Source organism: Sminthopsis crassicaudata, chromosome 4 (assembly GCF_048593235.1).
Source record: "Sminthopsis crassicaudata isolate SCR6 chromosome 4, ASM4859323v1, whole genome shotgun sequence".
NCBI classification, from domain to species: domain Eukaryota; kingdom Metazoa; phylum Chordata; class Mammalia; order Dasyuromorphia; family Dasyuridae; genus Sminthopsis; species Sminthopsis crassicaudata.
In genome coordinates, this window is record NC_133620.1 from 23,396,263 (window position 1) to 23,407,113 (window position 10,851).

Here is a 10,851-nt window from a genome sequence, read left to right on the forward strand (position 1 = left end):
TGGTCATTGCTTGCAAGTATCTGGAAGACTGTCACGTGGAAAAGGGATTTGACTTATTCTGCTTGGCCCCAGAGAACAGAACTATGAGCAAGGGGGAGGGGAGGGGAATTAGAGAAAAGCAGATTCTTAGCTCAATGTGAAGAAGAGCTTCCCACTTCTGGCTTTAGTGGGAGAAGATTCTATAGGAGAGAGGACAAAAGAAAGATTTGATCTGAAGGAAAGAAAAGAGAGAAGGAGACTTGGAGGGAAGAGAGACTGGATGAGTGGATGGATGGCGGGATGAAGATTCATAAAGTGATTATTATGAGCTCTGTGCTACATGCTGGGAAGGCAGAGACAAAATCAAGGCAGTCCCTGCCCTCATTAAGCATCTATTAGTGGGGGAAAATACCTCCAAAGGAGTGAATAGCTAGAAAGAAGCTGTGGTCTGGGGGACCACTGGATGATCAGGAGAGTCTAGAAAACTCTCTGTTCTGCCCCTTCCCTAAGCACTTTGGATACTGATTTGATTCCTGTGGCCAGGATCAGATCATGGATCTCAGACTTAAAGGGGTCTTCAAAACCATCCTCTAATCACCTCATTTAACAGATGGGAAAACTGAGATCCAGAAAGGTGATGCTCTTTGCCCAACATCAAACAAGTCATGAACAAGGCAGAATTCTACCTTCATTCTCGGATTGCAAGTGCTCTTTTCTACTGTGCCAATGTATCTTCTGAGGAAGACATAGACATCCAGAAAAACAGGGTTACGTTTAGTCCAGTTGCTGGGCAGATGACAGCAAGATTCTCAGGCAGGTCTTGGTTTCCTGTGGCCAGATGGAATATGAAGCCCAGTTTGAGCTGGATAGAGTTTGGTGAGTTTGCACTCAGTCAGTCATTCAACAATTGGAATAGCTCAGCCTTGGGACAGAGTCCCAATTCAGAGTTAGAGCCTGGTCTCAGGAGTTCATGGCCCAAAGGTTTCTTCCTAGGTTTTCATTCCTAAGGGGATGAAGAGGGTCAGTGGCAGGACAGATGGCAAGATGTCCAGGTAGTCTCTCTTGTGGCTGAGTGAGAATTGTGAAAAGGGGAAAGGCAAATTTGGGAGGACATGATAAGTCAAAGGAGAATAAGAAGAAGGTACGACTCAAGCTGAGATGGTGATGCTTGAGTTGAAGAAGGATAAGAGCTAGAAGGGAAGAGCTGAAGGAAATGAACTTGACCTTAAACTGGAAAGAACCTGACTTTGAGTTGAAGGAAAAAAAAGTTTCAAGCAACAAGATCTGAGAAGGAACAGAATAAATGGAATTTAAAGGAGAAGGACCAGAGAGTAGACTGCTTACAGAGCACCGTGTTCAGTTCTAGACACCATATTTGACAAATTATAGTATGTTTCAAATAGGGCCCACAGAGTGGGCAGAAAAAAATCAAGAATATGCTTTCAAGGAATGTCTGAAAGAGCTGAGAATGTTTAGATTGGAGAAGAGGAGTTTCAAAAGGAATGTGGTAGAGGAGGACTTCAACTACCTGAAGGATTTCTATGGAAGCAGGATCAGATGTGTTCTGCCTGGCAGCAGAGGGCAAATTCAGGAATGACAGTGTACACTGTAGAGATATAGCTAGGCTGGATGTCAGGAAAACATCAATGAGAGCAGATGGTGAAGTGGGCTGCCTCAGGAGACTGTGCATTTCTTCTCATAGAAGGTATGAGCAAATGGCCTTTGAGATCCTTTTTGACACTGAGATTCTGTGAATCTGAGAACTCAAGCTGAAGATGAAATTGAAAGAGAAGAGAAGAGCTAAGACACAAGGAGTACCTTTCAGAGACAAGGAAGACAAGTTAGTTAAATGAGGCAAGTAAGTTAAGAGGAGGCTCAAGATGTAACAAGGCAGAGACATGCTATGGAGGTAAAAAAGGTCTGAGTACACTCAGTCAACTAGCATTTCTTGTTTATGATATGCAAAGCCATGGGCCGAGAGCTACAGATACCAAAAAAAGACAGAAACAGTCCCCGCCCTCAAGGAAGTTACATTCTAATGGGAGAGATGGCATGTAAATAACAAGGTACATAGGAACTATAAACAGAGTAGATGAAAGCTAATACAAAAGATTCCCCCAAAGATTTTTGTTTTTGCAAAAAAAAAAATTTTTTTTAAATCCTTCAGGGACTCTAACAAGAAAAACAAAGATCTGGGGAGTTTACTTTCAGCAAGCATGGAGAACAAGTTGTAATTTGCAGTAGTTCCATTTCTACCATGGCCAAGTGACTGTTATCTCTTTGGAGAGGTAGATAAACATCCTGATCTATGCCAGGAGGTTGAAAGAATAATAACCATTGGACAATGGCGTTCAATAACAGGTATGATGCACTTCCTGAAGAGAAAAAAAAGCTGCAGCTTCTGAACTGGAGACCACCATTCAAATAATAGCCCAGCTACCACCAGTCAGAGGAGAAATGGGGGACTAGTAGTGACTTCCTATTGAGGGGTACAAAGGCAAAACTCAATCACAAAAATAGAGAGGTCTGCTCCCTTTCTTTTGTATGATGTGACAGAGGATTTTAGAAGGCTTGTCAAAGCAGAGGACTATCCTCCGTGTCTGGTGATTCTTGTTGGTACAAATGATACTTTCAGAAGTAGCCTTGAAAGCATTGCAAAAGGCAAGAAACAAGATTTTAGGAGGACAGGTGGTATCTTCATCACTCTTGGTCTGATAGAAGGCAAGGCCTTCATATTCAAAACATAAAAAGTGGTTCAAAATCTGGTCTCTGAGAAAGGGATTTAGAATTCCGGACCACAGCTTAAAATACAAAAGTGGCAGGCTCCTGGCCAGGGATGAAGTAGACCTACCAAGAACTGATAAAAATCTGTTTGCCTGGAGACTTAGAATTCTACTTAAACTGAACAGAGGGAGGAGAGCACATCCACAAAACTGATATCAGTGCAGAGTAGCTAAAGGAATAGCAGTAGAGACACCAGCCGCAAGTGCTACAATTTTTTTTTTTTAAGTGCCAGCAAGAGCCTCAGATGTCTATATGCAAAAGTGCCACAAAGCGGCATAAATGATGAGTATCACTAGTATCATATGATCAGGAACACTAGTATCATTGAGAGTTGGCTAAATGGAACCCATCACTAGATTATGGGTATATCTTACTAAAAAGCAACAGAATAGATAAGAAGAAGCCTTTTCTACTTATATATTAAGAAGATGCAATATCATATAGTAATATATCATGTATGTATATATATATATATATATATATATATATATATATATATATATATATATATATTAAGAAGAGGTACTTATCTCTAGGAATAGAAAAGAAAAACATGGTGGGTTGAGAATATTTGGGAAAGATCCAACAAAGAGAAAAAGAGAGATTCTATGATCAGTTGAATATATTATAGATCACCAGCAGAAAAAAAATAGCTGAGGTCTTTGGAAAACAGTTTATAAAGCTGGAATAAAGGCATGATATGGCTGTACATATATATATATACATATATATACACATATGTATATACATATATGCATATGTACATATATATAATGTAATAATATATAATGCATAATGTTTATATGTTGTACAACTTCATTTATCCAGACTTTTTTTTTAAATAAAAGCAGACCAGTTAATAATTTCTTGACTTCAATAATTTCATCCTTCAAAAGGCACAGAAATCAGTAAAGGAAAATTCTATGCAAGCTCTGATTTTCACCAAAAAGAGGGAACTGGTTGTAGGGGTAGAAATGATTACGTGGGAGATGGTGGGAAGTGTCTATTCCATCTCAGAATTTGCGCTACAATTGAAGGGGAAAGCTGGGTAGAGTTGACATGCACATGGATTTTATCATAGGAGAGCGGATTTCAAAGAGTTCAGAGAAAGGATAGGATCCTATAGCCATTTTGGGATGACTTGAAGGAATTGGGACTTTAGCACGGGGAAGGCTCAGGGGGAATACAATAGCTCTCTTCAAATATTTGAAGGACTGGTGTATGAAGGGAGAATAGATGAGATTTAGTCTTCATGGTCTCAAAAGCACAACAGGAACAGAGGGTGGAAATTGCAAAGAATCAAATTTAAATTTAATAACAGGAAAACCTTTCAAAAGTGTAACGGGCCCTGTGAGGTGAGATCCTCCTTACTGGAGGTCTTCAAGCAGAAGCCGGATGACCACTTGGGGATGTTACAGATGTTTTAGATATGAGTTGGATTTAGTGAGTCCTGAGGTCCATTTCCAATTATAAAGGCTTGTGAAGTTTCACAGGCTCTACATTTCCGGTCCCAATGGGTTGTGATGTCTAATTTATGCATCCCCTTGATTGGGACTGGAATTTGAAAGCTACCTATTCTCAAGAAAACAAAAATATGACCAGAGAATCATCTTTAATCACCGAGTATCTGGAAGGAAGAGAACTTAAGTTGACTTTTTAAAAACCTGGGGTCATTGGAGAAGCACTGGGAAGCTCTGTTAATCTTCCAAATTATCTCCGTGATCCAGATACTGTTACGTCTTAAAGTTTACTTTTAGATATTTGTTCCTTTCTCTATCCCCCAGGATCCCCTTGTCAAATTCAAACACTGAAATGATCAGGTGAAACCTAGGAGAATACATAAGGGAGATGAAGGAGGCTGGGCAGGAAGTAGAGGAACAGAAGAATAAAGTAAGGCTCCAAACATAGAACAGACCACCTCAAGAGGGCTGGGGTCCTTCTCATGGAGCATGTGGCTGGCCGCATTTCAAGCTTCCACTCTCACATCTTTAGCTACCATGTTAATTCAGATCCCCAGAACCTCTCCCCTGGATTTTTGCCACAGCTTCGTCTGCCTCAGGTCTCTCTCCTTCAGGACATCCTATGGACTGCTGACAAAGAAATTCTCTCCAATGCAGATCTGACCATAGTACTCTCATCAGGTAGTCTAGTGACTAGGGAATAAACTGTAAGTAAGTTTCTCTGTTTAGTTTGGAAGCCCTGCACAGACTGGCCCCAGCCTATTTTATCATCAACCTGACTTGGAGGCGAAACTCTTAGAGAAAGGGGTCTATACTTGATTCCTCCACTTCATCTCTCAATCTCCTCTCTCTCTTGTAAGCTGAAAATGTCCTCTCCAAGGTTACCAATGCTCCCTTAATTGCCAGATTCCATGGCCTTTTCTCAGTTCTTACCACTCTAGGCTTCTCTACAGCCTTTGATGCTGACAACCGCCTTCTCTTCACTAAGATTTTGGGACCACGTTCACCCAAGGTTTTCCTCAAATTGGATGTTCTGTAGACATCTCAGATTTCAACATGTTCAAAATACAAGTCACCATCTTTCTCTCCCAGCTTTTTCATTACTATTGAAGATACCACCATCTTCCCAGGACCCAGGCTCGCATCTTCACCATCATCATCACCTCCTTATTTGCAGTCAGTCTTTTGGACTGTTTTCCTTTCTATATTCACAGCATCTCTCATCTACATCTTGTCTCCACTCCCACAACCACCTCCCTAGCTCAGATCCTTATCTCCTCTTCCCTGAATTATTATTATTAATAGCCCCATTTCCTGTTTCCAAGTCTCTCCCTCCTAAAATCCATCCTCCAAGAAGTTGCCAAAATAACTCCTCCATACTCAATAAACTCTCATGGCTCCCTATTACCTCTCTGATCAAATGTAAAGCTCTCTGTTTGTCATTTAAAATTTCACTTACCCTAACATGTCCCCTCTACTGTATTCTGCCATCCAATTACACTGACTTCTTTGTTATTCCTCACCCAGGACACTCCATTACCAGCCTTACCTTTTTACTGGCTGCCTTCTCTGCCTTTAGTGCTCTTCCCCACCACTTTCCCCATTTAGCTTCCTTCAAAACTCAACTCAAAGTGGTTATCTTCTGTGATTAAGTTCCATTTACACTGGCTGTATCTTCTCTGTACCTGGCTAGTTACCTACTTTCTTTTCTATTAGGTGAACTTGCAGGGGCTATGTTATTGTTTTTCTCTACCTCCCCAGCACTTAGCTAAATGTTTGTTGATGGACTGTTAGTGCTTTCCTTCCCAAATGATGTTGCACTTAATTGCTTTCTAACTCTGTATTCTCTCTACATTTATTCTGCATCTAGCTATAAATGTCCTTGTCTAGCCCATTAAATGGAACTCTGAGAATAGGGATTGTTTCGTTCTGGCTGTTTCTATCACCAGTGCTAGCACACTGCCTGGCACTCATAGAATTGGTTTAATTATTAATTAATTAATAAATGCTTGTTGGTTGACTGGAAAGTCATGGAGAGGATTTTTACGAAGCGGACTAGGTTCCTAGTTCTGGAGCTGGAGGGAAGCCCAGAAGCCATCTATTCCAGTCCTCTCATTTACAGATGAAAAAACTGAGGTCCAAAGAAGGAAGGGATTTAGCCAAAGTTCCATAGGAAGTATAATGGCAGAGTCAGGATTTGAACCAGGTCCCCTGAATCCCAAACCAGCATCCTTTCTTCCCTACTTCTCCTGCTTCTCTCAATGATCACTAGGGTCTCTTCTAACCTTGAGATGCTCTGAGCCTCTGAATAACAGGGGAGAGAGCAAAGGAGAACAATACAGGGTGAGGGACTAGCCCAACTCTGCCCCTTCAGCTTCTGCCCTGGACTAGGGCAGTGTCCACAGGGCCCTCCTAAATGGGCAGGAGTGGATTACAGCATCCAGGTGGGAACTGCTGGGCAAGATGGCGGCTGCTCTGCTCACCCTCCTCCTGGCCTTCCCAGCACACAGTAGGCACTGGAAAGAATGAATGTGATAAAAAGCATTGTCTAAGCACCTACTCTGTATCAGGTACCGTGCCGGGCCCTTGGAATCTAAAGCTCAAAGCCAAACAGTGTCTGGCTTCCAGAAGCTTACAGCCTCGGCCCAGCTGAGGAGGGAATGGAGTCAAGGCGTGGGGAAAACACCCTTGCAGAGACACAGGGGAGGAAGATGGGATGCCTGATGCAAGATGACCCCATCTGGTAGCAAAGGTAGTAGTGATCTGGTCAGAATGTTGAAACCAATTTAATTAGGTTGCCTTAAATTGACCTATCACAGCATTTGGAAGGACCGCTGGCCTCCAAGCCAGATTCTGGTTGGCCCAGGTTCAAGTCTACCATCAATTTGCTGTATGGCCTGAGCTAAGGCCATTGCCTTCTGGACCCCGGCTTCTAACTCTGTCAGACTGAGAAGGCTGAGAGAGGCGGTATCCAGGGTCCGCTGGGGCGTCAATACTCTTTCTTAGAGTCACAAAAGTTGAGAATTAGATGGGACTTTGGTGGCCATTTAGAATTACGAGGGGAGATATTATGGCGGCAGAGAAATCCCCCACAGGATGTTTCCCAGCACTGACTATCCAACCTCAGCCTCTGTTGAGCAGAGGGGAGCACATGCCATTTGGGGCAGTTCTGTTCAGAAGTTCTACCTGCCTCAGGCTTTCTGCTTTCAGGTTCTGCTTTCTGGAGCTATTTAGAACATATCGAACTCTTCCTCCATACAACCTCCCTTGGGACCCTTGAAAAAGCCATCAGGGCTTCCCAATATTTTTCTTTTCCCTAAGCTAAGCCCATCATGTTCTTTTACTTTACCTTCATATGATGGACTTAGGATACTTCTCCACTTCCTAAGCTTATCAATATCTAAAACGCTACAGTTTTTAATAGTTAACTGAACACAATACTCCCAACGTGGTGTGTGAATAAGGGGGAAAATCACCTCCTTATTCCTGGAAGTTGGGCCCTTCTTTAAAAAGGCCCCACACAACCCCTCCATTTGGCAAGTGGAGACCCAGGGAGGTACTTGCTTTGCCAGAGTCCCATAGAACTGTTAGAGAAGGGATTTGAATCCAGATTCTTAGACTTGAATCTTTTCACCCTGTGTCTCATGCAAGGCTCCTCCTGATCTCATCTGCTACTCCCCACTGATATGTACTTTGTTCATATTTCATATTTATTTGCGCATGCACGCTCCTGGAAGGCAGGTAGTAGGTGGTTTTGCCAAGCTCCTAGTCCGGTGACTGACCGGCCCCTCTCCAAGCCCTGCTTGCTCTGGCTCCATGTTCTATCCCACATCCCACACACTGAGCAGAATGTAAGCTTCATGAAGGCAGGGAACGTTTACTTTTGTCTTTCTACATTCAGCATGGAGCTGAGCGCCTGCTTACATTGCTTGTCAGATTAGATTGATTTAAACCAGATGAGGTTAGAAGGTCACACAGCCAGCCTATGAAGCATCCAAGCCAGGATTCTCAGGCCAAGTTCTTTCGGACTCCAAGCCCGGCCTTCCTTTCCCATATCTGGGGAATCAGACTTGTTCCTCTGGGCCACGAAGGGAGCTAGAGGGATGGGCTGTCAGGACAGACTTCCTTCCACTGTGAGCTGTCCCTCTGTGGCCCAGGCTGCCTGGCCCCTCAAGCTTCCAGGGCCTTCCCCTTCACAGGAGGCCCTCAAGCACAGCTGGAAGACTAGTCGTTCTCCAGGGTGTGGGAGGACTCTAGCAGGGCTGACCAGATGGGCTCGGAGTGTGGGGAACACCGTGAGAGCGAGAGAAGGCCCTCTCGAGTCTCCCCACGGCTCCCCGGGGGAGCCCATCTGCCCCCAGGACTGCCCAGTGAGCTTTTTCCTATTGTCCGAATGAGGACTTTAAGCTGGGAGACAGGGGAAGCGACGGGACCGGTTAAGCCGCTGGGTGAAGCCGGGCTCCTGGGTTTCAGCCCAGTGGTCTGCCCACTGCCAGGACGCTGCCGCCTCGGGTCCCCCTCCGCACTGTCCCAGGAGAGGGGTCGGCCGCAGCACCCCTGCTTGAGGGGGGAGAGGGGGCGGCATGTAGCCCCGTGTGGGGGCCGAGGATGCGAGCGAGCAGAGGCTTGTGGGCCCTTTCCCTCCTCTGTCTCTGGCCCCCTCGGAAACTCCGGAGGTGGGAACGGGGCCGAGTCCCTTCCCGGGGCGGGGGCGTGCCACGTCGACTCAGGCTGCGGGCCGGCCAAGGGAGGCCGGTGGGAGAGGGCCGGGCAGTTAGTGGAGAGGAGTTCAGGAGGCCAGGGCTCTGAGCAGCTCCACGGCTCTGGGGGGAAATCCGAGCCGGATTCCAGCGGCTCCAGAGGCGCGCCCCTCCCCCTCCTCCGCCACCTCCAAACAGCACCCCCGCCCTCCTCCAGCCCCCTCCAGCCTGCCTGGATCCCGGGCCTGCCCGAGTCCTACGGAGTCATGCCCCTGCCGCCGAGCTGGCCCCGGCCCCTCGGAGTTGGGGCCTGGAGCCGGGGCCGGGGCCGGGGAGGGAGGGTGGGGGCGGGGGCGCTCGGGGGACGCTCCGGTGCCCCGAGCACTTACCGAGCCGCGGTACTTCTCCAGGGACACCCACTTGCCCCTAATATTGACCACCTTGAAGTTGTAGAAGTCGCTCTCCTTGGGCCCCGGAGTGGCGGGGGAGGCCAAGAAGAGCACGACGACGACGAGGGGGGCGAGGGGGAGGGGGCGGCAAGGAGGCCGGCGGCCGAGCATGGCTCAGTTCGGGGCGCTGTAGCAGGGAGGGCTGGCGGGCCGGGCCGGGCCGGGGAAGAGGAGGAGCGCAGGAGGCGGCGGCTCGGGCTGGGCTGCGTGGCGCTGCCCCCCTCCCCCTTCAGCCCCCGAGCGCTCGGGGCAACGGGCCGCCCGCGGGGCCCCAGCACCAAGTTCGGGTCCCGGGGCAGCGGGGCCTGCTGGGGGACGGGGCGAGAGTCCCGGGCTGGCCGCAGACTTGGAGGTGCTGCCGAGCCCCGTTGTACAAATGAGGAAACTGAGGCTCACCCGGGAGAGCTAACTTGACCCAGTTTACACAGAGAGGAAATGTCAAAGCTCTGATCCCGTAAACGTGCATTTTCCCCAGGCATCCGTCCCGCTGCCGGGAAGCCCGAGTCCTGCCTCTGACCAGTGGCTGGTGGCGAGCCACGTTCCTCCGGGTCCCTTTCCGAGGATTTCCTCACCAGCAGCCATTCCAGCTGTGGAGCCTCCCCACGGAGCCCAGGCCGGCCCCCGCCCCCGCCCCTGCCCATCCACGAGGCGGCTTAGGGGCTTCGGTCCTCGTCTACTCCAAAGGAGTCTGGTGGTGGAACAACCGGCCTCGGTCCCAACAGACGGCTCTCACGCTGATCCCTGTGGGGTCCGGGGTAGGGCACTCTCCCTTTCTGGTTTTCCGTTCCCTCCACTGGCAAATGAAAGTCTGGGACAGGAGGACCCCTGGGTCCCTTTTGAAAGTCTGGGACAAGAGGACCCCGGGTCCCTTTCAGACTTCCATCGTGGGAATATTCGGAGGAGTTGGAGTTCTAATGGCGAGAGCTGGGAGAACCCAAAGCAGCCTCCCAGCGAGAGTGAAGTTGTCTTCTGAAGCCTCCCTAGGAGCCCCGGGCCGGATTTAACTGGCCGAGGGTCTTGTGGCTAGGAAGCCGCCGAACGGGAGAATCAATCAATTCGCTCAGATATTTTGACTGCAAAGTAGTGGCTGCTCCTACAGTCTCTTCGCAGTTCCCACAAGGTTGTGTGCAAATTTCTTACAGAGCAAGTTTACAATAGCGAGTCTTTTCTATTCCACGCGAAGATCAGAGTTTGAAAGGACCTTAGAAAGGAACTCCAGGGCTAAGTTTCCTCATTTTCCAAACATCTCCAGGACTTTATGGAACATGAGAACTGGCAGATACTTTAGAACATGAACTGCTAGAACATAGAATATGGAACATTAAAGTTGGCAGATAATTCAGAACATGAAGTGCTAGAACAGAATAAGGAACATCAGATCTGGCAGATATTTTAGAACATGAAGTGCTAGAACAAAATAAGGAACATCAGATCTGGCAGATATTTTAGAACATGAAGTGCTAGAACAGAATAAGGAAC

General features: G+C 47.3%; 1 protein-coding gene across 1 annotated transcript in view; it reads right to left on the reverse strand.

Annotated features, from left to right (window-relative positions):
- The window catches only part of GPX7 (glutathione peroxidase 7), a 45,241-nt gene extending 35,691 nt beyond the window's left edge, over positions 1 to 9,550 (reverse strand). Inside the window, exon 1 of the mRNA XM_074265918.1 lies at positions 9,313 to 9,550. Within this exon, the coding sequence (XP_074122019.1) occupies positions 9,313 to 9,483 (171 nt within the window). The 5' untranslated portion in view covers positions 9,484 to 9,550. The remainder of the gene's footprint in view (positions 1 to 9,312) is intronic.
- Positions 9,551 to 10,851: the final 1,301 nt, after the last annotated feature.